General features: G+C 42.2%; 1 protein-coding gene across 3 annotated transcripts in view; it reads right to left on the minus strand.

Moving 5' to 3' along the window:
* Window positions 1-292: 292 nt before the first annotated feature.
* Window positions 293-25,193, minus strand: part of RPRD1B (regulation of nuclear pre-mRNA domain containing 1B) — a 49,476-nt gene continuing 24,575 nt past the window's right edge. Inside the window, exons 6-8 of one of the 3 annotated variants that reach the window (XM_033095564.1) lie at window positions 21,489-21,664; window positions 14,366-14,466; window positions 293-2,906 (exon numbers count right to left, since the gene is read on the minus strand). In XM_033095564.1, coding sequence (XP_032951455.1) covers window positions 2,879-2,906; window positions 14,366-14,466; window positions 21,489-21,664 — 305 coding nt within the window. In that variant the 3' untranslated portion in view covers window positions 293-2,878. The remainder of the gene's footprint in view (window positions 2,907-14,365; window positions 14,467-21,488; window positions 21,665-25,193) is intronic. The other 2 variants (XM_033095563.1, XM_033095565.1) reach the window with 2 other exon arrangements.

Here is a 25,193-nt window from a genome sequence, read left to right on the forward strand (position 1 = left end):
GACCAGAGTCATTTTTCTCTCTTCACCAGTTCCCACTTCTGTACAATGAGGATAAAAGGATGGAGGTACCTCTCTCCTGGGTACTGTGCGGATTGGCTAATTAAGCCCCTGGAACGAACCAGAAAATACTGTGTAAGTGCTGAGTATTTATGGGCCACTAACAGTCACAAAAACTCCTGAGGGACAAGATTCTGTGCAGACAGCACAATCTCTACTGGTGATTACTAATTACCCACTGCTTACAAAGCACTGGGTGTTCCGTAACAAGGCAGGGAAAAGAAACATCACGCAATGTCAGTCAACAACACCATCTTTATTCAAAAATATATATCTATGAGACATTTCAGAATATACTGCTGCCACCAATGACAGCCTATACTTCTAAATAAAGTCCTAAATTAATATACAAATTTAAGCTTTAAAAATATTCTTTAAGAAAAAAAGGGGGACGATTAAAGACTTTCTGAGGAATATGACCTAAAGGAAAGGTCCTTTGAGGCCTATGGACGCCCGATGGATGCCCTCAGTAAAGATGAAAAAACACAAAACAAAAACCACCCACCCCACCCCGCCAGATCACCTCATACATACAAGGAGAAAGGTTCACTTAAATTAAACAAATGAAGTAAGCACACTTGGGGAGGATGTGGGAGGATTAAGATTTAAAAAACAAAAGCATTTCATTAAAAAACAGAAAAAACAAAACTAACTTCCTCACAGGAAGTCCACTAGTAACAGGTGTTAAGAGGCCAACCCATTCATTTACATAATTGCTAGCTTTATTTCTTGCTCTTGCTGTAATAATAATTATGTACCAATTGCTGGTCAAAGACTCAATCAGGTAAAACATGGCAGGGGGTGAAATCCATTACGTCCTAACATTTCCTCTAGCTGATGGGAGCAAATATCTACTGTACCCTTTTGCTTGGTTTGTGGCTAGTAAAATTCTGCTTCCTTGGTGAAAGTACAGAGAATGTCCAAGGGTCTGTTGAGAAACAAGCTTGTAAGTAGGACTAAAGCAGCACGCCACACAGGGAGAGGGTATATATGCAGAAACAGGAAAGACTGGAATTCCATCTTTCAATTTTAGTAAAGTCACCCACTGCCCTATGGCCTCTGGGAGAAAACTTTATATAGACTCATTAATTTAGTAATGACAGGACAACAGGCAGTGTCAATAAGCAAACAGTCCACACAGTCCATATTCAAATCTGAAGGAGCTTAAATGCTAGTAGGTTCTACAGAGTTAAACTGAATCAATACCTGCTATGACTTTCCATTTTTCTCACTTCATGGCAGGCAGGAGGGCTCCCTCAAGGGAAGCCCGTTACACTTTTTAAAACATAGGTTATGTTTTAACATGTTTAACATGTAAAATTACATGTATCTGGCTTTTTGGTAATCCTGAAAAGAACAACTCAAAATAATGGAGATTCTGAAGCCCCCTCCGCTGAATCCTTTTATAGCTTTTGGGTTTCAGCCTCTGGGCTATAATTCCTAATACACAATTGGGGCAAATTGTTTTCTGCCATTTCCAATGTCAGAAATAAGCCTGCCAAATTAGAATGATTTAGTTAGCAGGCCTAACCGTTACTAAAAGCAAGGTAAAAATCCTAACTACATTATGTAGTTGTAATGTCAGCTGGCATGATAATAGAATTAAAACCCCAAATTAATGTCCCTGACTGCCCTCCCTCCCCTGCCCGAGATGACTATTCGATAACGTCTGATGCAAAGTACCCCTCCTCCTACGAGCACAAGGACACGTGCAGTGGCGTGAACTGACGGATGGATGAACACGCACAGTGTCTTTTTTGCGAGGGAGACATTCAAGTTTAGTCATCATACTGAGGCCATGCGCCCACAGTGACCGAGGCCCGACTCCCCCAAAGAAAGGGTCAGAGCAACACCCACGCAGAGCCGACTCTCAGCATGCCTTTAGCCTTTGGGGCCCACCAGCGCCATTTCTAACAATCGCCTTCACAACCAATTATGTTCAAAACATTGTGTTTTTAAGAAGGAGCTCTGTGACAGGGAGTGGGACACTCGATAAGGGAGCCGGGAAGGCTGTGTGTAGGAACCTGAAGCAAAGAATTTTGAACTCATACGTGTGATTCCTGTGACTGTCTCTGAACTGACTTTATGCCCCAGATCAGCTTTAAATCTTACTCTACATTCTCTAGTCTGCTTACAAAACAAATGCACCTAGCCTCTGACTGGACATGGCTAGAAGTAATGGTAAGGGAGAACCAAATTTGGCAAACTCCTTATGGCAAAGCTGCTCCATGGTGTGCCTCCACCCTTTGGGCGGATGGTAGTCAGGAAAGCCAACGATTCCAGAATCCCTCAGGAGAAGCCTGGACTGAACTTGAACAAGCCCAGCTCAGATAGGAGAAGCTGCTTTCATGACACAATGCTGTCATCAGGGACAAGATTCTTCTGAAACCTTCCAGAAGCACACGTGATTTTCATAAGATCTTGGGTGTAAAGAGAGAGCTAAGAATGGAAAATCAACAGTGGCATAAAAACACGAAGTGGGAGTTTGTATTCTTTCCAAATATCCACTCGCCACTGTTCTGAACTGCGCTCAGCAGAGGCCGGAGAGGAGAATCAGTCTGTGGTTCTTTCTGGAGGCTGGGAGGCCGGGGGACTTGGGTGGAAGGAGGGATAGAACCTGGGCTGTGAGGTTATTTCCACCCGTGACCTGCCCTCTTCTTTCTGCTGGTAGAGATGGGAATCTGGGCACAACACCTGCCCTAGTCAGTAGAAAACAGATCACCAGCAGAGGGCAGAGGGGCCAAGCCCCCGGTGACATTGGGCAGCAGGGAGAGGTCTGGCAGGCTCTGAATGTGGGACTTCAGTTCCTTGCGGACCTGGGTTACCCGAGCGAGCTTCTGTTTGTATTCCTAAAGAGACAAAGAGAAGACAATGCAGTTAGGTGTGTGGGCTGAGGTCAGGTTGAAGGAGCTGCTACAGACACCCTCACCCTCCTGCTCCACTTTCTTCCCACCAGACCGTGCCTCCCCTATGCAGCTAAAGGGTTTTCAAACTCTCAAAAGGTAGAACTTCGTATAAAAAGAGGAAAGCAGAGCTCAATTCTGGCAGCAGTATTCGATGGTATTTAACTTAGCACTTGAGATTTGGAAGTAAAAAGAAGTGACACTTTGTATTTGCAGTGTCATTTTATTTGGTTCTTACCTATTTCAAAATGCCATATAAAATAAAATACAGATGCTCAGGAAATTATTTTGAGGGGTACCCCTGGACATGGCTAGAAAAATCACTATAAAGCTATACTTTCTGTGTTCAACTTAGAGATTAACCCAGATCGATCATTTTCGCAGGCAAGGACGACAGAACTCATAATACCAGACGCCACCGCCTGTGTGCAGCACTTCCTTATTCCACGCATGAGTAACTGCAACAAGTCTCTCATGAGGCTTCTAGTCGTTTCCCCTCAACATGCCACATGTATCTTCCAAAAGCCCACCTTTCCTCAAGCCACTCCTCTCAGAAGGTGAAGCAGGGCAACCGCGCTCTCTACACGACTGCTCACAGCTCAAGGTCTAAGATTAGCTCCCGCCCAGATGCATTTCTCACAACTTCCTGGCCCCATCTCCACAGGCCACTGCCTGCACGGGCCATTTGTCCAGGATTCTCCTCAAGCCTAGAGGGGAACACAAATCTAGACTCGGACCCTCCTCCCGGTCCCAGCGTGGTGCTGCCTACCTGCCGAGTCCCACCCGCCTCTCTGGGAAAATCTTCTCCCCTCATCCAGGAGACTGGTCCCCATCACCGCCTGCTCCGGATGGCGCCCCCCTGTGCACTTAGCGTGCATCTGGGCCCCTCGCAGGCTGCTCGGAGGCGCTCTCTCCTTCCACGTTAGAATTCTATGTTCCTCTAAAATATGACTCTCCTGACGACAGGAACTGGGTATCCTATTTTCTTTCCTCAGCTCCCAGGTAAAAGTTTTCTTGGTCAGTCTGTATAGAACCACCACCCTGGGCCATGGGAGGTCTGTGGTTTATGGTCCCCGTGGGGCTTGTCATTTTTCCTCTAGCTGTGCACCCTCTTTGGTGTTTCAGCAAAGACAAGCATGCTCCTGAGGCTGGGTCCCTGCTGACTAAAGCCTCTCCTGCAGGAACGTTAATGGAAAGAGCTGGACTGAGACTCAAAGACCTGGGTTTAGTTCTGGCTCTCTGACTCTTACTTGCCGTGCAACTATGGACATGTTCCCTCTCTTCCTTCGTCCTCACCTGAAAATGAAAGAACTGGACCACCCCTAAGATCTTCCTTCAAGTTCTAGATACCTTCATGCGAGACACCTTATACACACTTGAAGAGGCAGAGGGTTTGAGGGCATAAGCTTAAGCACACCTGGGAAGAGCGGTAAGACAAGAAATAGGTTAAATAAAGAACACTCAGTTCAAGTTGTAAAAATGAAGTCCAAGCAAGGAGTGGGACAGGGGAATCGGGGAGATGAGCAGGGTGGCACTGTCCCCACACCACTGCAGGCCGTCAGCCTTCTACCTGAAATGAGCTGCTGACACAGAACATCAATGAAGAGACAGGGAAGAAAGGAAGCTGTCGTGGCACCCCATTTCTTTCTTGTGCAGACTTACTAGAACTAAAACAATGACTTATGTAAATGACTAATTACTTCCCCATCAAACTTGTCAACTCCAGGAGGCGAGGAACACCCCATCTGCTGCACCCAGCACGCATCATGCCCAGCAGAGCCCTGAAAACAGTAGGTGACCAATACGGTTGCCCAAAGAATTAATGATATATAAAATGTGTAAGTCCACAACATTCATCAGCTTTCACTCTTAAAACTGAAGACTAATTTCAAACGTGAGGATGTGAAATGTCAAGGTTCCCTGTCCTTCCATCTACAAGCAGTTTTCTTCCTTGGTTTTAGATACTTCAAGGGAAAATAATAAAGAAGACCAATTCTCTATTACTTGGCATGGGTTCATTTAATTAATTTCTTCTGAATTCTAGGTATAAAAAGGGTAAAACAATTACTAAATAGGTACCCCTTGCTCCCTGCCCAGATCCTCTGACCACAGGCGACACATGAAGCCATCTCAACGTGGAGCCATCCACTCCTGGCAGTGACACAGCACTTCAGTTGAAGGAATTCCTTAAGAGCAGTTTGAAATCAGAGTCTCTAGTGAGCTGAGCTGAGGTCAGAATCCAAGGCTCTCCACTCCTGGGTGATCCGCAGACTAACTTAGCAAGTCCATCCAAGGTTAAAAGGGAAGGCAGCTGGGATGATTCAATACCACCCTGAGCTCCAATAACTCTCTCCCAGGTAATTGTTACAACAAATAAACAACAAAATCCCATCTGTTCCTGTTTGGGGTGAGGTGGGGTTGTCTCATCATGCTTAGGCTACTATTACATTCTAGATATCATCCAAAAAACCTTCATTTTAATAAAAAGAAGTATGTCAGCACATTAAAGTCCTCTCTTCAGTCCACTATGAAAGCCCACGGATCTTGTCCACCTCTCCTCATGCCACTGGGGTACTCTTTCCATAGGGATTTCTATTTTAAAAGCAGGTGCATGAGCCTAGGAAAAGGGCAGTACTAGAGAAAGGATGAGAGTGGCACTGTCACTTAAAAAACATAAAAGTTGAAAGATACAAGGTTAACAATATACAAGCCAATCACTATGCTATGTATCAGCAGCAAACAAGTGGAATTTGAAATTAAAACACAATACGATTTACATTAGCACCCAAAACAATGAAATACTTAAGTATAACAAATTAGGTACAAGACCTGTATGAGGAAAACTATGAAACACTGAAGGAAACAAAGAACTAAATACACGAAGATATTCCACGTTCATGGATAGGAAGACTCAATATCATTAAGATGTCAGTTCTTTCCAACTTTTTCTATCGATCCAAGGCAATCCCAATCAAAATCACAGCAAGTTATTTTGTAGATATAGACAAACTGATTCTAAAATTTGTATGAAGAGGGAAAAGACTCAGAATAGCCAAAACAATATTGAAAAGAATAGTTAAAACCTACTTGACTCCAATACTTACTGTAAAGCTACAGTAATCAAGACCATATGGTACTGGCAAAAGAATAAACAGATCAATCAACAGAATAGAAGGCCCAGAAATAGCCCCATATAAATATAGTCAACTGATCTTTGACAAAGGAGCAAAGGCAATACAGTGGGAAAAAAGACAGTATTTTTAACAAACGGTGCTGGAACAATTGGTCATCCACATGCAAAAACACAAATCTAGACACAGGCCTTACATTCTTTTAAAAAATTAACTCAAAATGAATCACAGATAAAAATGTAAAACACAAAACTATAGAACTCCTAAAAGATAACATACGAGATCTTTGGTTTGATGATGACTTTTTACATACAACACCAAAGGCTCGATCCATGAAAGAACTGATAAGCTGGACTTTATTAAAATGAAAAATTGCTGCTTTGTGAAAGACACTGTCAAGAGAATGAAAAGACAAGCCACAGCCTGAAAGACAATGCTTGCAAGAGACATCACATGTCATCAGGGGAATGCAAATAAAAACAACAATGAAATATCACCATGCATCTATTCCAATGGCCAAAATCCAGAACACTGGTAATACCAGACGCTGACGAGCATGTGGAGCAACAGGAACGCTCATCCACTGCTGGAGGGAGTGCAAAATGGTGCAGCCACTTGGGAAGAGTTTGGGGGTCTCTTACAAAACTACACATACTCTTACCATCCGAGCCAGCATCACGCTTCCCGCCAAAACTTGGAAGCAACAAAGATGTCCTTCAGTAGACGAATGGATAAATCAACTTTGGTAAATCCAAACAGAATGTTATTCAGCATTAAAAAGAAATAAGCTATCAAGTCATAAAAAGACCTGGAGGAACCATTCTTAAATGCTTAGTAGTAAGTGAAAGAAGCTAACTTGAAAAGGCTAACTACTATGAGTCCAGCTATATGACCTTCTGAGAAAGGCAAAACTACGGAGAGAGGGGCTGGGGGGGAGGATGAATGGACAGAGCACAGAGGATTTTTAGGGTAGTGAAATTGCTATAATGATGGATATACTAGGTGTGATGGAAAAAAACGACGATGAATGCTGCTGCCGAGTGCCATCCGATGGAAAAGAAGGGATCTTCAATACAAGAAGTGGCACTTCCAACCTTAGTAACAGTGTGTGACAAGTTTCCACTTGTTTGGTGCAGTCAGTCGGGTGTGAGCTACAGGTCAAAGAAGGTCTGTTTTAAAGTGTGCTGTAAACTGTGGGTCATGAACAACCATTAACATGAAACTTTGTTTCAAACTGCAAAAAAGTGCTAAAGGAAATCACAAAATGTTACAATTAGTGTATGGTGATGCTGCAGTGACCATGAAGACGGTTCACAAGTGGTTCGAGCAACTTCATAATGGTCGTGAATCGAATGAAGAGGAGGAGATTGGGACGTCTTCAACATCAAAAAACCCAAGAGAATGCTGAAAGAGTAAGAGAAATGATTCGATCCAATAGGTGATTGACTTTTAGGAAAATTTCTGAGGATGTGAACTTTCAGGACATCGAGGCAGCTACGACAGCACAACTAAAGACACTAATGAAAGAGGACTTCCAGAACTGCTTCAGAAAGTGGCAAAAACAATGGGATAAGTTTTCAAAGCGAGGGGAAGTATTTTGAGGGGGATTAATAGCAATGTGTCTTTTATTATAATAATTTTTTAAAAATTTAAACATTCACCGTATTGTTTGATCACACCTCATATGTCATTATATATTTGTCCAAATCTGAAGAATGTACACCGATGTGAACCCTGTAAATTATGGACTTTGGGTCATTATAATGTGTCAACGTAGGTTCATCTACAGTGACAAATGTACCACTCTGGTGGGGGAAGCTGACAGTGGGGGAGATTATACATGTGTGGGGGTAGGGTAGGGGGTGTATGGGAAATCTCTGTACCTTCCTCTTAATTTTACTGTGAACCTAAAACTGCTCTAAAAAAATAGCCTTAAAAAAAAACCACACACACAACTTAATGGGCCAAGAGTTTTAAATGCATCATCAGCAAAGGTGCGTAGGTATATACTCTGAATGTCCAAATACAGGTAAAGCTTGCCTTTAAAACGGTTACAACAGGTACCTGCCCAACTGGGACAACTGAATGACCCAGCTTAATGCCTTGAGGAGAGATGAGCAGGTTAGAATCCACAGCAAGCTCTGACTGGGTCAAACTGAAACTAGAGTAATTTTACGGTCTCCTACATAGATTCAGTAGTAACTGACCGTGATCCCCCCTGCCTCCTTTTTAAAACAGATTCAGCTTTTTTCCAAATGAAGTCATCTGTAAATGCTGCCATAAATCAACAAAAACGTTACGAGCGAATCCAATCAAAACCATCCCCCAAATACAACTCCAGCCTTTACTTGCCTCCCAATTCTCCCCTTCTGAGGCTCCCTCAGTCAGGTTACAGCATTCCCTCAGTAGTTGCCTTTCCAGTTCTTCTCTTTGGTTCTGCACAGCTTAAGGAGATAAACCCAGAAAAATCCAAGAATCTTTTTTCTCAACACTACCAGCCTGCTTTTTGCCAAGTGCGGTTCACAAGCTTTGCTGCTACAAGGTTCCAAACTATGCCCGCAGACACTCCCGTTCTCAGAAATCCAGGCCTCTCTTCATGACACCACTGAAACCAACTTCACTGTGATGAGACCCATTCAAGTTCCTTTGGCTCATTTAAGTGTGCCATATCCCACGGTCTCGTTAGTCCACAAGTACCACTCAGACAGAGAAAAGATGTGGCAATGTGGTTACATGTGCTTTATAAATACCTTACACCTGTGTGCAGCAGAGCACTGAGCCTTTAATCTAACACACCACGTTGCTGGGCACAGGAATTCAAGAGATCAAGACCTGCACGATTTTTATCAGCAGGATGACATGGCTGCAGCACGTCTGTTCATCACTCAACACTTTTCTCCCTAATGCTTGATGCATCTCAACCACAGTCCACATGGCTCTTTCTCGTACTCTTGTCTTCAGACACCTGCCTTTCCTCCACTACCAATCTTAAGCGCGAGAAGACAAGGCAAACCCAAGCAGTCCTGTTGCCGTTCCTTTTCTGTTCATGCATAATTTATACCGGTGCGGTGGCAGAGGTGCGGGGTTGAGCTGAATCCTCCATTCGGCTACTTCCTGCAGCAAATTCTACCTCACTGCTGAGAGGCCATAGGGATGCATGAAACAGATAAATATTCTATCAGATTTCTGCTGTACCTTGTTTCAGGATCCTTTTGGGGTGGGGAGGCGCGGGGCACCTGTGATAAACTGCCTGGGTTTATTTGCCTGACAAGAAATGTTTAAAACGTAGAGAGTAAAGGCCCAATGTGCAGTTCTGAGAGAATGCCTAGGATTTATGCTCCTGGCAAAGCTTTGGAATCTTGCCTCACAGACTCTCCCAAGTTGCAAGAGAAAATGTCTCCAACATGCCCCTGCTTCCTGTGAATCCAGCTGACACTGTGACACAGACCTTTATGGAGCATCAAGACAACTGGCCGAGAGGAGCGAGCCATACACATTCTTTGCCTTTTTTGGTGAGAGCAGTAAGCCAGACCTGACATGCTGCAGATGAGCTCCGGGATAAGAGGGTTAAAAATGACAGGCGCTGACATTGCAATGACCTTTCTGCAGGAATTTCATTTTCAAAACAAACAAAATTACAAGCATTTCCTTTAGCAACTCATGTAAGAAATACTGATCAAAATGTAAACATTGTCAAGCCTACATTTTTCTTGCTAAGAAGTATTTACATAAGAAAAGCTATGTTAGAAATAACACCACAGGCAGGGGCTTGACTTGACAATACAAGCTTTTCCTTTATCTTGCCCTGTTGTGCTATAGCACATATGGTATCTAAAAGTCACCCACTGCTCGGCTACAGCCGATTAAGAGTTAAGGGTCGCTGTATAAATGTACCACAGTTTCTTAATCCAGTCATCTACCGATGGGCATTTCGGTTGTTTCCATGTCTTAGCTATTATGTATAGTGCTCCAATAAACATAGGAAAAGTGAAATAAGTCAGACAGAGAAAGATAAGTACCATATGATCTCACTTATATGCGGAATCTAAAGAAAAGAATAAGTGAATGAACTAATCAGAAACAGTTTTGGAGACAAAGAGGAAAAACTGAGGGTTGCTAGATGGGCGGGGGGGCGGTGGGGGTAAGGGGGAAGGTGAGGGGATTAGAAAACAATCAGTAACCACAAGTTGGCCACGGGGTTTTGAAAATTAATCTGGGGAACGTAATTTAGTGGTTACCAGAGGGTAAGGGGGTTGGGGGTGGGAGATGAGGGTGAGGGGGATCAAATATATGGTGATGGAAGGAGAACTGACTCTGGGTGGTGGACACACAATGTAATTTATAGATGATGTGATACCGAATTGTACACCTGAAATCTATGTAATTTTACTAACAATTGTCACCCAATAAATTAAAAAATAAATAAATAAAAAATAATAATAATAAAAAAAAAGAGTTAAGGGTCGTGAAGCACAAAACCGTCTAAGAAGAACCCTGTTTTAAAGGTGACCTGCCTCAGCGAATGTAAGTCAAAGAACTCATTCATCACATGAAAGAGCGCAGCAGAAGGGGAAGCTGACTTTCACCCCACTATTATTTAACATGCCCACTCAGCCCCCCTCACTCTGCCAGGAGGCTTACCTTTCGCCACTAAGGCTCATGGGATCTACACTCAGAAATCACATCTTCTACTTCAATCACACGCTCTGATTTTCTTTCATTTGTTTTTTTAGGGAAAATACAATATATAAATGTTTCGACTGAAAATAAGAATGCCGCTTCTAATTTTCCTTCAAGGATCTATGTAGGAACAAAAAAGCCATCACTGACCTGCACCTCTCTCCCAGCCAGTTCCACGCTCCCACATGACTTAGTGGCAGCTGTGACACTTCAAAATTATACATTCTGAGGTGTCACAGCAAGGCTAGAGCTGCTCAGCAAGAGGCTGGGGAAGACACAAGGAAAGGAGGAAGCTGTGGATGCCACCCCAGTGCGCAGGGCCTCTCCGCTCCATCACAAAAACCAGCAGGAAAGGTACCCCCAGCATCTCCCAGAAGGAAAAATGATAAAATGGCTACCACGAGAGCCACGTTCTCAGAGCAATCCAACCATCCAGTGGAGGAATCAAGTGGGAATGGGCTTCTTAAGCCCCAAATCGTACCACGAACAACGTGTTTTCAGGGTACTTCCTCCCCTGCACAGGGGCTTTACACCGAGCGGTTTATGGGAGCTTCTACTGCCACCACAAACCCCCCCTGAGACAGGGATTTGCAGAAGCAAGGGAAGAAGAAAACAAGTTAAGTGTTTACACGTAACTAAGCTAATAAAAATAAAATCCATTTTAGGGCTGGGCAAATTTTCAAACCTTAATTATAAAGCTAAATATTTACAATGTAACAGATATCCATTACATGCTTTAAGAGACTTATTTAAAAATGCACCTAGGGCTTTCAAAAATTCTCACATTATTTACGCGGGTACCTCATTACATAAAACCAGAATACTAAAGTACAAGAAGAACTATTTATATAATCAGTTCTATTTTTTTTAAGTTAACTGTCAAAAATGTAAGCTTTCTGCAAGTAACAAAGCCCCACAAACAGGCTTCCTTAAAGTCCACTTTAATGGAAAACTAGATTACTGATGTTGTGAAGACAAACAAAGGTGCAGACCCTTCTGTTGTTTCTCCTTTTGAGCCAAATACTGAGAGTTGAGCATTCCTGGAGGGCAGCTGAGAAGCAAAGGGTAGAAAGGAAAAGGGCAGTTTTCACACAAAGTAATTTTAAGCAAGGTTTATTATCATTTTAAGTGCTAGAAGATCTGCCTGGGCAAGGCAGCCTGTAGGTTACTGCACTGCATTTGGATACAGCTTTATACAAGCAATAAAAAGACTTCAATTCTTTTCCATTAGCAAACAGGAAAGGAGGAAGTTCACTGTGGTAGAACAGAGTCAGAAAATCCAAGTTCAAATCCTCCTGTACCACTTGCCTGCTCGGTGGGACATATGACTTCACCTCGCTGGGCTTAGAGTCCTTCTATGTAAGACAGGAATAGAAATAATGTCTGCACCATGGAGTGGCTGCGAGATTTGAATGAGACCAGGCACTTATTAGTCAATGTGAATTAGCAGATCTGAGGGGGAAAAGAACAATCACCACCCCCCATGTTTATTATTTTATGAGCCCTATTTAATCTTCCTGATTTATATGTTAAGAAATGCAGAACTGATGAAAAAGAATTATTAATGGGATACAAATGATTCGAGTATGTCCTGAAAATTTAGCACATTTACTAGAAGCTGGCTTGAGAAAATGAAAGGGCCCCTGAGCTCCAAGATGGGGGACAAGTCACAGAATTATATGAACATCCTCAACTTGGAAAGATCCTCCACCAAATGTACACAGTTGACCCTTGAACCCTTTTGGGGGTTAGCAGTGCCCACATCTCGAGCAGTCAAAAACCTGCATGTAACTTCTGACCACCCCCAAAACTTAACCAGTCTACCCTCGGGATCCATGGGGAACTGGTTCTAGGACCCTCTGCAGATGCTCAAATCCCTTCTATGAAACGGCACAGAACAGTGCAGACAGTCTGCCTTCCACATCCAGATTCCCAACTGTGGGATCAAAAACACTGCTTCTGACCCCGCAGTGGGTTGAACACACAGATGTAAAACCAGACAGAGGGCAAACTGTACACTTAAACAAAAACCCAAGTATAAATGGACCCACGTAGTTCAAACCAGTGTTGTTCAAGGATCAACCATACTCTGACCTAGCTGGGCGATGAACCGAGCTGCAAGCGTATTGGCTACCTGGGATCAGGATGCGGTGCCAGGGGTAGGGTTAGTGATGAAAGAGTGACAATACAGATAGGATTTTATGATATGGTCAGAGTTCATAAGTAACTCATAAACAGAATGACGAACTACATGGTACTCTGAAGGACAAAGATAGGGAGCTGTAACAGTATATGCGGGGAATGGGAGAGAAAGTCCTGGCTCCATTATGGGGTAGAAATGGGAGTGGGGTGTCAGGGAAATACTGTTTGACTTGGGATATAAACGATAAATAGGAATCAAGTAAGGGTAATCGGTGGGAAGTAAAGGGGGCAGAGTGTTCTAGGCAGAGGGAATAGTGCATGTAAAGCCAGAGACAGAAAGGCCAGTGAGGACAAAATGCAATGGAACATGGCAGGAGATAAATGGCTGATGACATGAGCAGGGGCCAAGTTACGGGGTGTATGTGGCAGGGGGAAGAACATGCAAGGATTTGGGCCTCTATTCCAGGAGCAATGAGAAGCCATTTAAATGTTGGAGCAGGGCAATGATGCTCAGAGCTACATCTGAAAACATCACAGAGCTGCCATGGGAAGAATGGACGAGGACACCTTCAGCCAGGGGAGACTTCTTCTGCAGAAAGGAGAATACATTGGCCCTAAAGGCCCTGCGTGGTCAGGGAAGTCAGATACTAACAACTTCAGGTTAGACAAGTGTTGGAACCTGTTTGTCCCAGGTGAGGGTAAAATTGTTCTTTTCTAAACGAGAAACCACAGCGAAGAGAAAAGGCTGCCGGGACTATGGGCCTCGATAGAGAAAGCACAGAGTCTGGAATAGGCAATGCAGACCCTCATCACTGAATCATCACTGGGGTAATTGGTATCCTTACAGGAATAACTCCAAGTAAATCTGTCCCCCACAGACGAGAAACTGGGCAAAACAGCAGGACCTGGTAAAGCACCAAATATATCATACCATACACCATGATGAAAAAATAGGGTGTCTATTCAAAACCACTATCCAAACCCCAAGAATGCTTAGAAGGCTGCTGGTAAATTTCTGGGTTGAAATTTGCAGTTACTCTGCCTAAAATTGTCAAAGTTTATAAAGGCAAGAGAGCTGTCCACACTTTTTCCTAAAGATGCTTATAGCGTCTGAATATGGAAGAGAACAAAGAAGGGCTTACAAAGTCTGAAAGACAGCTGGCTAATATCATCACTTCTTCACATGAAGCATGCCACACGTTGGGAGCCAATGGACTTTGTTTGCAAAGGTTTCATTTTTGGATTCCTGATTATGACCATGCACATTTTTGCCTTGATCATGGAAAAAGACTCTTTCTGACCTTATTTCAGATCCCACATCTTATAGACAGGAAAAGGAAGTCAGAGATGTAATTTCCGAGATTGCAAAGTACACCACAATCAATTTTACTTTCTTCAAAGACCACAACTTGGAGTGGGAGTAGAAGGCCCACCTTAATAACACAGGCATACCTCAGAAGATATTGCGGGTGGAGTTCCAGACCACAATAAAATGAGTCATCATCTTTTTGCTGGTGGAGGGTCTTGCCTTCGATTTGTAAAAAATGTAACATCTGTAAAGTGCAATAAATTGAGGTGCAATAAAACAAGGTATGCCTGTAGTAGGAACATTTATAAAGACTAAAAATAGATCTTTGCTCAAAATAACATGTACCCACTGGGTCAAATAGACACTTAGACACTAGAGCTCCAATTTCTGTAATCTGAACTCTGCTCTCAAAGTTATGCTTACTCCAGTCAATGTTAATAATAAGAAATATCTGCTATTTTTCCACAACTGTTTCAAATGTAAACAGATAATTTAAAACCAAGAGATCCCCATTTGTATAATTAAACTATTCAATGTTCATTCCTTCATAAAACAAAGATTAGTCTTTAATTTGTAGAGATATCTATCTATCTTCTGTCTGTCTGCCTACAAAACTCAGTGAAATTCTAGACTGCTTAAGATGCTTTGGAAAAGAACAAGAATTCCTAAGGCAAGAATGCATTCTGGTGACAAAGACCTTGAAATGTGTATAACCTCCAGTGTATATAAGACAGGCAGACATCTGTACATACACACAGAATCCATTTTTAGAAATTTACAGGAAAGAAATAAATCCAAATACTGAAAGTTAGCCTAAAGTAAAAAAAAAAAAGAAACATAAATGCTCAATAAAAAGAATAGTTGAATATCCAACCACAAGTATTCAAGCAGCCAATTAAATGTTTATAAAGGGAAATGATCAAGTAAAAAAACAAACAAAATAAAAGCATGACAGAAAACTCGCTACACATTACGATCATTTTAATTTTAAAATAGGGGGGAAAAATAAGGAAATATACCAAAATTAAAAGTAGTTGTCTCTAGGTAGTGAGATTGTGATTTTTTTCCTTTATACTTACTTTCTAAGTTTCCTATGATGTGTTTCTTTTGTAATGAGAAAAAAGAAAGAGTATCAGTTGAGCAAGAATGAATGTTCTGGCAGATAAGCCCAGTGACAAGGGGCCCAGATGCTGTTTTCACTTTAACATACATGTGTACTTTATAAATGTAAAAAATTAGTGCTACATACACCAGCTAAAATTCAGTGGAGCTTCAGAAAGCATAAGGAGTCACCAAAAGTTGGGCTATACATATGAAAACAAGGCTATGGCTAAAAGTATGGGATTCTAGCTGGGAGAGCTTTGAAATCATGTCAGTTTTTCAATGTCAAGTCTCAAATGTTGGCGAACCATGCCCTTAGGTCACCAAGTATGTGAAGTACACTATAATGATTATAATGTGGCATTTTTTCCCTGGAGTGAAGAGACGAATAAATACCAAACGTTTCACATTGTGATATGGAAAGAATGCACACACATGTATCTTTGCACACACACCTTGATGCTGCAGCTGCAAACGTGGCCTGAGCTATAAGGGTCAGAGTGACTGACATGAATCGTAGGACCCAACATACAGTCTGACACTTCATATTACTCACAGAAACATACAACTCAAGAAAAGCCATCTACTGGAGGGAAACCTGGAAAAAAGAGAGGCTCCCCCAGCAGAGCAGGGATGAAAAAAGCAGTGAGCAAGCCATGGCCTGTTAGTGGGGAAGGATGAGTGCAAGCCCCCCATGATCACCTGACCAGTAGAAGCCGACTGACCTTTTTTAACAACTGTTCTACCAGCCCATGGTGCTGATAGCACGGCTCGTGTCGGGAGGACAGATCATACGCTAAGGAAGGACCGTGAGCGCAGAGGACTGGTGGGCAGGCAGCGCCAGGCTAGGCAGAGCTGTGAGAGGCGGCTCTAGGTAAGGGCTCTTAGTTCCCTCCTAGAGTCGGAAGTCAGGAGATCCGGGTTCTGGTCCTCACTGATTTCTTCCGTGACCTTAAATTGCTCACAGAAGCCTGGAACTTTGTTTTCTCATCTAAAATGAAGATTAGATCACCCGCTCCCATCTGCTCTTAATGGACAATGAGATAGTGGCTTTGATCATCACGGGGGAAGGGGAGAATTTACTTCAAAGTAGACTCTCTATCTCCACCTATTGCCTACCCCGTTATTGAAACGAACGCTTTTAACCATCTGCACCCTGCAGGGAGGTGGAGGATGCTGCCAAAAACAACAGATGGCCATCAGTTTGGTTTAGTACTCCCTCAGCTATAGCCAAAGAATTTCTCAAGTTGTTATAACCAAATTACAAACAGAAATATGAAGAGTCACAAGGCAATGTTGGATTCTGGGCCACTTCCCCTCCCCAGCTGTGTTGTCTGAACTAGAAGGCTCTATTCCTGAGTATTCTTTACAGCCAAAGGGGAGGTGCAACTTGGGGGAAACAGCAGCAGTTTCAAGTTCAATGAGCCAATCCTGCCCTCCCTCACCGCAAAGCGAGAACATGCAGTTACAGCGAGGAGGGTACTTAGAGCCTTGGGGGCAGAGTGAGTAATCCCCAACTGAAGGTATTCTCGGAGGCCACTCTGGAATGCATCATGCAACCACTTTAATCCCTCTACGTAAAATGTCACTTCACCAAAACAAGGTTCTTGGGGATTGCTGACATGATTCAACTTTGGCTACTCTTCTGTGTAGGATGTCCTCCTGCTGTTGACCTTATGGAATCAAATTTAAAAGAAACAGAACAAATGAAAACACAAACCCAATGGAAAGTTATCAGATGTCTGCCTTGGATTCTATTCCTGGTCCGTGGCTAACTCCCTCCTCTGGATCTTGAGTTTCTTTACCAATTCGGGAAGTCAGACTACACAATGTCTAAAGTTCCATATCCAGATCTGTTAAAAGCCTTTATCTAGACATCCAGGCCTCTCTGTGCCACTTTACTTTGCAGAGTAAAGTTGGCTGTCTTATGACTGTGCCCTAGTAATTTTGTTGAGCACAAATGCATATATACCCATTACCTTCTAGAGGTGGGGGTAAACACTGTCTACTGAAAGGTGACCCCGATACCTATGGCACCTAAACAGAACCGCTGTAATGTCAAATGCATCAGTAAGTGGTACTCTAGCATGCTTTTTAAAATCCTGAAGCAGAAATTAAAGATTTTAAAAAATGAAAAGAAATCCCATGTTCATGGATAGGATTGTTAAGATGTTAAGAGTCCCCAAAGAAATCTACAGATTCAATGCAATTCCTAATTAAAATTTCAACAGGCTTTTTGAAGAAGTGGAAAAGCTGATCCTCAAATTCATACGGAATTGCAAGCGGTCCTCTGATAGCCAAAACAATATTGAAAAACAAGAACAAAGTCTGCGGACTCACATTTTCCAACCTTAAAACTTAATATGAAGCTATAGTGATCAAAATAGTGTGACACCAGCATTAGATCAATGGAACAAAATAGAGTCCAGAAATAAACCCATGTATCTCTGGCCAACTGATTTTTGACAAAAGTGGCAAGCATTCAGTGAGGAAAAGAGTAGTCTCTTCAACAAATGGTGCTGGGACAACTGGATCCACATGCAAAGATGAGCTGGTTCCCTACCTCACTCCATATACAAAAATTAACTCAAAATGTACCAAAGACCTAAATGTAAAAGCTAAAACTATAAAACTCCTAGAAGAAAATATACGAGTAAATCTTTATGATCTAAGATTTGACAATGGATTCTTAAATGTGACACCAAAACAGGAGAAACAAAAGAAAAAAACAGATACTGGAACTTACCAAAATTCAAAACTTATGTGCTTCAAAGGGCATTATTAAGAAAGTGGTAAGACACAGAATGGGAGAAAATATTTACAAATCCTATATCTGACAAGAGTCTATTACCTAACATGTATACAGAACTCTTGCAATTCAACAACAAAATAAATCACCTAATTAAAAAAAATAGGCAAAGGCCTTGAAAAGACATTTCTCAGAAAGAGAGATACAGCACATGCAAAGATGCTCAATCATTAATCACCAGGAAAATGCAATCAAAACCATAATGAAAAACCACTTCACATCCACCAGGATGGCTAAGATTTTTTAAAAAAGGGCAAACAATAACAAGTGTTGTCGAGAATGTGGAGAAACTGGAACTCCCATACACTGTTAGCGGGAATGTAAAATCGTGCGCCTGCTGTGGGAAACAGTTGGGTGGTTCCTCAAAAAGTTGAACACAGAATTACTATGATTCCAATTCCGTTCCTAGGCATACATATACCCGAGAGAAATACAAACATTTGTCCACACAAAAAGCTTTTATACAGGTGTTTATAGCAGCCTTACCCTTAATGGCCAAGAGGTGGAAATAATCCACATGCCCACCAGTACATGAATGGCTAGACAGACTGTTGCACATCCATGTAATGGACAATTTAGCCATAAAAAGGAATGAAGTGTTCACACAGCCTGCAATGAGGATGAACCTCAAAAAACATGGTAAGTTAAAGAAGCCAAACACAACTGTATGAAATATCCAGCACAGGCAATCCACACAGACAGAAGGCAGACTGGTGGCTGCCAGGGGTGAGAGGAGGGGGCACAGGCGCACTGGCTAATGGGGACGGGGTTTTCTTCTGGGGTGATGAAATGTGAAATGTTTTAGAATTTGATACAAGTGGTGGCTGCACAATACTGTAAATGTACATGATGTCACTGAAATGTATGGAGGTTAAATGGTTGCCTTTAACGTTTTGTAAATTTCTCAAAAAAAAAACAACCCACAAAAAACTGCAGATAAACCACTTTTCAAGCACCCTAAGAAAAAAACTCCTATATAGAAAAAGATTATATCAAGTGCTGAATTTCACTCACGGAATATTTACAAACTTTAAGAAAACAACAAAAAAATCCCACTAATGAGTAAAGGAACTAGAACTTTGAGATAACAGACCCTTAAGCAAATAATTACGTTTCCAAAGTTCTAAGAATTCCATGCATTAGGTTGGTGCAAAAGTAATTGTGGTTTTTGCAATTATTTTTAACCTTTTAAACCGCAATTACTTTCGCACCAACCTAATATTTACACATGTATTTCTACATTGAAGCAAATGAAAGGATTAAAAACTAAAAGCACATTCCATTAGCATTCTGACATGACAGTTTTAAAACAAGGACGGGAAGTGTTAAAAAAATGAATGCTAAAACGATAGGTATGCTTTATGCACTGTGCTCATCAATAAGACTTTTGGAGGCGTTAGAATTCAGAAGTAATAATGTATCTTTCAAGTGGCACACACTAACATGTTTTACCATCACCATAAGGAGATAACGAAATAAGACCAGTCTATTATGGGATGTGAGAGAAAAATCTTAGATTCTAGAGAGCAGACTGTTCACATTTTAGCAAGCATAAAGAACGAACTAAAGCCATCTCTCAACATCTTATGTTGTATCTAGTCATTTGCTTTTTCACATGCTTTTGCTCAAGTGGCTGACAGACCTGGCTTGGGATAAGAACCTTTAGTTCAGAATCTGTACTTTCCAGTACTTTCCAGTGGTGGGTCCTTCCGGCTCTTATTCTTAAGCAACAGAAGTCCAATGCCCAGGTGAATTTAGGCTGGAAAGCTACAGAAAAGACCAAATCTCTGACCATCTCTCTACTTTAATGACCTCTCATGGCATCTAGCAAACCTCTGGTTCTATAGACACTCTAAGGAGGAAAGTATAACTGTAAGAAGGGAAAGGAACAAAGAGTTATTAATCCATTCTACCAACCCAATCTCCTTCCCAAAGACTCTGATCTCTATGGTTGCTTGCCACGTTCCGCCCAACAGCTGCTCATGGTAATCAATGCCTGACAGATCAGAGAAAGCCCTTAATGTGTCGCCAAGGGGCAGTTCAACAGATGGCATGGTGACTTACAACCAGAATCATTAATTACACTCTCTTATTAGTCCCGGGGCACAGTGCTAAAAATGCTTCCTCAGTGAAAGACGAGCATTTCAGATAAATGACCGTCTGGTACTGCCTGTGAAGCTCCCTTTAGGATTTTTGGTCAGTGTTGATTTCTAAATCTAAGCCATACTATTTTTGCAGTCGTTTCCCACGTTCCACTTTCAAGCTGGCCAGGAATATCAAGTTCCCAATACCACAACCCATCATCTCCCCCATAATCACTGCAGGGAAGGATGTGATAAAAAGTGCCCATCATTCATGTCCCCCCCCCAAGTCAGGTGACTGGGTTCAAAGGCAAACACAATAAGCTCAGCCACGGGACTAGCTCGGTTTTCCCTCCCGCGGTGCCATAGAACAGTGTTTCCTGAGCACAGGATGGGGTCGGGGGTCTATCCCCTCCCTCATCTACTCTGGTACCTCATGTATTATGTGATTAGTTCTCCAACTCAAAACTGTACCCCCCTCCCAAACCACTGGCTGCAACTCTTCTCCAAGTCTCTTTTTAAAAAACGCAGGGCAGAAATTCCTGAAAAGGCAGCCTAGCAGCCTGCGACGAGCAAAAGGTCTCCCGTGTCCACACTGCTGGCTGTGTTATCCCAAGGGACCAAGCCCTGAAGTTAAACCTTCTCAATTAACAAGCCAAAGAGATGCAAGTGAGGAACTCATTCTGAAGCTCCTACTCACGGGTGTTCAGATTCAAGTTGGCTCAGGGCAGAAATGAGTCCTTCTCCACAATCTGAGAACTGGACTCCCATAAACAGGACTGAAGTTTCAGAACTGACTGCATACCAGGCTGGGAGGCAGGGAGGATATTTACTGGCTTGTGCATGATACAAGTCAGAAATAAATCTCAATACGATCCAAAAGAAAGACATGCTTAAGCATTTCCCAAATACTACCAAATAAATCACCACAGAAATAGTCTTTGGTTGTGCTGACCTCCTGTTCATTTTTTGTCCCTCAATCTCTAATTGTTTTTGTTTTAATGTGAGTTCAAACTAACACAACAGTAAGATCCTATATGCTATGATTTAAAAGTTCGTTTGTGTTTCCTATATTCTGCTTTGTTCTCTCTTAGATATTAAAAAATGTGACTTCAACTTTCAATTAGGTTCAAATAATTGCAATACCTGATGGATGTTCTCATCTCATGAAATTTTAAAAGACAAAAAATGTGTCAAGGCATAATAAAAACTTTCTATTGTGGGCTACAGGAAAGGAAACTTGGGAAGTCTAGGTCTGCCTTGCAATGTACTCACTTCTAGTTTTTTCTCCTTTTCTGACAAAACATCTTTCTGGTTCTGGGTGTACTCCACCAACATCCGAGCCAGCTGGCGCCGGTCTTCAAGTTCTGCTGCCAGGCGCCCGTTATATTCTGCTAGTAACAGACATGCTTCATCTACTGTTTTCGAAAGACGTTCAGCTGCCTCTTTGTCTAAGCACAAATGAGACCAAAAAATAGAGACAATAGACAAATCACATAGGCACGATATGCAAACATTTCTGGGGAGGTTATCAGTTTCTCTCCCAAAGTACACAGTCCAAGAATAAGCCAGAACCTGTGGACAAAAAATGGACTGGCTGACCGAGAAATCCAAAGGCTCTCAATCCTGTTAACAAGACAGGACATTTCTGAATTACCTGAAGTGAGGCAATTAATTGTACAAGGAGGGAAATCTGGCAAAAATTTCTAAATGCCTATTGCTGCAAAAGCTCTACAAATAAAACAAACAAAGTAATATTTAAGGTCATACATGAAATAATTTTCCTTGTCTCTGAGAATGTCAAAAGTGCTTTCATTCATATTACTTTCTTAAGTATTCTTTGAACATTCCTCTGAAATACAAAATACAAGCACTATATGAAATACAAAAGCAAGCATTCATTTCTTGGGTGTGGAAACTAAAAAAAACAAAAAAAACAAAAAAAACACCCCAAAACACTACACAACAGGTTAGACAGCACGCAGTGAGCTAAGGAGTTGGGACTCAAAACCAAGTCTCTAAAATGGACTTAGAGAACTCTACCTCTTAGAACTCTGCAAGCCTTGAAACTGGGTATGAGCTCGCTTCTTGCATTCAGCAAAGTATCAGGTCTGATAAAACAGAGGCTTTCAAATGCTTCTGAGCATGACCCACAGTAAGAAATACAACTTTAAATATATATACTTTATGTGAACATACATGAAAATAAAAGAAACAAAAGTTTCATATAACAATATCCTTACTATGTACAAAATGTTCTATCTTGTATTCCATTAAAAAAAATGTTGGTCATCACCTAACAGACTGATTTCATGTCCAATTGATGGGTTGCAACTCATTGTTTGGAGAGAGAGAAAAAAAAAACTGTGCTGAAGTATCAAAGAATTGAGAAAGGGTATTCTCAGAAAGAAGTGATAAAAAAGGGCTCAACGTAGGAAATGAGAAAAGAGACAAAACGATGATTTATATTTAAAAGAACAGATATAATTAATTATCCTTGGGCGGTGGTGAGATTAGATCTTTAAATATGTATACCTCATTTTTAAAAGGTCTTTAAGGATCGAAAGAGGAGACAGGTGTTTTGAAACAGGGCACCAGAGACCCCAGTAGTTCTATGGGACAAATTAAGAGCTACACAGCGATACAGACATGGTGCCACTACTCCAGGTGGTGAGAGGTGAGAGACCTCAGCATTCTCATAGGTAATTGGGAATTCTGAATTCCCAACACAGTGGCTCTGGCACACAGTTTGTGCGGCTTTTAGATGCCTTCTTAAAATGAATATTGGGAGATGAACAGTTGAGGGATTCCAAAGTAGGCCTGATGCCAAAGGTCAGGCACTTCTACCCTCTTCCGGGATAGGGAACAGAAAGATGCTCTTGGTGAAAGAGAAAGAGACATCAGCCTTAGAGGGAAGAGAGGACAGCAAAACAGTTTTCTGGATTGGTGGTCTGGTCTGGGAATGAGCTGCTGGGGTGGTTAGGCTGGTTTTAGCTTTGTCGTTCCTTGACTGTATGATTTTAAAAATGTTTAAGTACCTGTGGCAAAAACTGGCCAGGAAAACACAAATATGTAAGATTTAAAAAAAAAAAATCAATTCTCACCCTCTAAGAACTTGTACAAGGGAGAAAATTCAAACACATAAATAATTGCAACCCAGAAAGATAACTTGTACAAATTTTGAGCAGTAGAAAAAATGCCATCAAAATGTAGCAGTGAGACGCTCACTTCAGAGAACTTACCTGTGGGGGTCCTCAGGTGCTCTGCCCTCCCTGTTACAGATGAGCGGCCGTGTGCCTCTTTCAGCCAGCCCTCCACTCAAGCTCAGGCGGCCCATTCCCTCTTGCTTACTCCAAGATTCAGTTTCTGCACCTGTCCCGTGTTTCCCCATCTCGCCAACTTCTCTCTTCCTCTCCTGCAGCACTACCATCAGCATGCAAACATGCTGTTCTATCTTTGGACCACATGTCACGCCCCAATTACTGCCCCATTTCCCTGCTCCCTTTACAGCAGAACCCCTCAAGGGAGTTGTCTATACTCGCGGTACCCATCTTCTCGCCTATACCGGTCAGGCCTCTGCGCAATGAGCTGAACAGGTATTTGGGCTCCTAGTGTGCCCAGCACTGTTCTAGGCTCTCAGAGACAGCAGGAAACACAAAGGACAAAACAAAAACCTCTCTGCCCCCAAGTTTACATTCTCAGGTAGAAAAGAGAAACAATATACTATATTTTACTTATTTATCAGCTGAAGATAAGAACTCTAGAGGAAATAAGGCAGAGGAGAAAAAAACAAAGCATGGTGGTGGTTGGGGGGAGAATTGCAATTTTAAATAAGGTGGTCAGGGTAGGCTTCACTGAGATGATATGTAAATCAGAGCCTGAAGGAAGTTAGAGAACTAGCTGGGGAAGATCATTCCAAGCAGAGGGGAACAGCAAGAAAAAAGGCTGGGGGCGGGGGCGGGGGGGGGAAGTGTCTGGCAAGAAGTCCGTAGGACCTGAGCAGTGAGCAAGGGCAAAGTAGTGAAAGTCTATGCAGTAATAGGGGTCACACTGTAGAGGCTGCTGCAAGAGTGGTTTGTATTCTAGGTGACTGGGGGTGCCAATGGGGAAGACATGGTCTGACTTCCATTATCACGGATCACACTGGTCACTGTGTTGAGAACAGAATGAGAGCTGCAGATGGAGGAGGAGGAAGCAGCAGGGAGACCAGGTAGGTGGCATCGCTATTCCCAGCGAAGATGGTGGTTGGCTCTACCAGGTCGCAGCAGTGCAGGTGGTGAAAAGGTGTCAGATAACTGATTTTGGTTCCAATCAACAAGAATGACAAGGGGGCATTTATTAAGATAAGGAAGACCATGAGAGAAACAGGATTTGGAGGGAAGATCAGAGATTTGGTTTGAGGCAGTTTAAGTTTGAAAGGTCTACTGACAATGAGTAGGAGGTTGGATATAAGGGTCTCAAGGTCCAGAGAGAGGTTTATATTAGATATGTAAATTAGGGATCATTAGCATTTAAAAAACCTGTTATTTAAAGTAACCAAACTGGATGAGCCCAACCTACCATGAACCTAGCTAGAAAAGAGGGCAAAGTACTCAACATTAAGAAGTCAAGAAGTGAAGAAGCCAGCAAAGGAGAATGAAAAGGCTTAGCCAGAGAGAGAAGAGGAAAATTAGGAGAATACAGGGTCCTAGTTTCCTACTGCTGCTGTAACGAATCGCCATAAACTTAGTGGCTTAAAACAACACAAATGTATTAAGATTTATTATTGCAGCCCCTTCTTCCTTCTTCAAAGTGTATCATTCCGACTTCTGCTTCCAGTCACATCTCCTTCTCTGACTCTTGCCTTCCTACCTCCCTTTTATAAGGACGGTGATTACACTGGGCCTCCCCCCCGAATAGTCCAGGACCACTCTCCGTCTCAAGACCCTTAATTTAATCACATCTGCAAAGTCCCTCTGACCATGGAAGATAATATATTCA

This window comes from Rhinolophus ferrumequinum, chromosome 23 (genome assembly GCF_004115265.2).
Source record: "Rhinolophus ferrumequinum isolate MPI-CBG mRhiFer1 chromosome 23, mRhiFer1_v1.p, whole genome shotgun sequence".
Lineage (NCBI taxonomy): Eukaryota > Metazoa > Chordata > Mammalia > Chiroptera > Rhinolophidae > Rhinolophus > Rhinolophus ferrumequinum.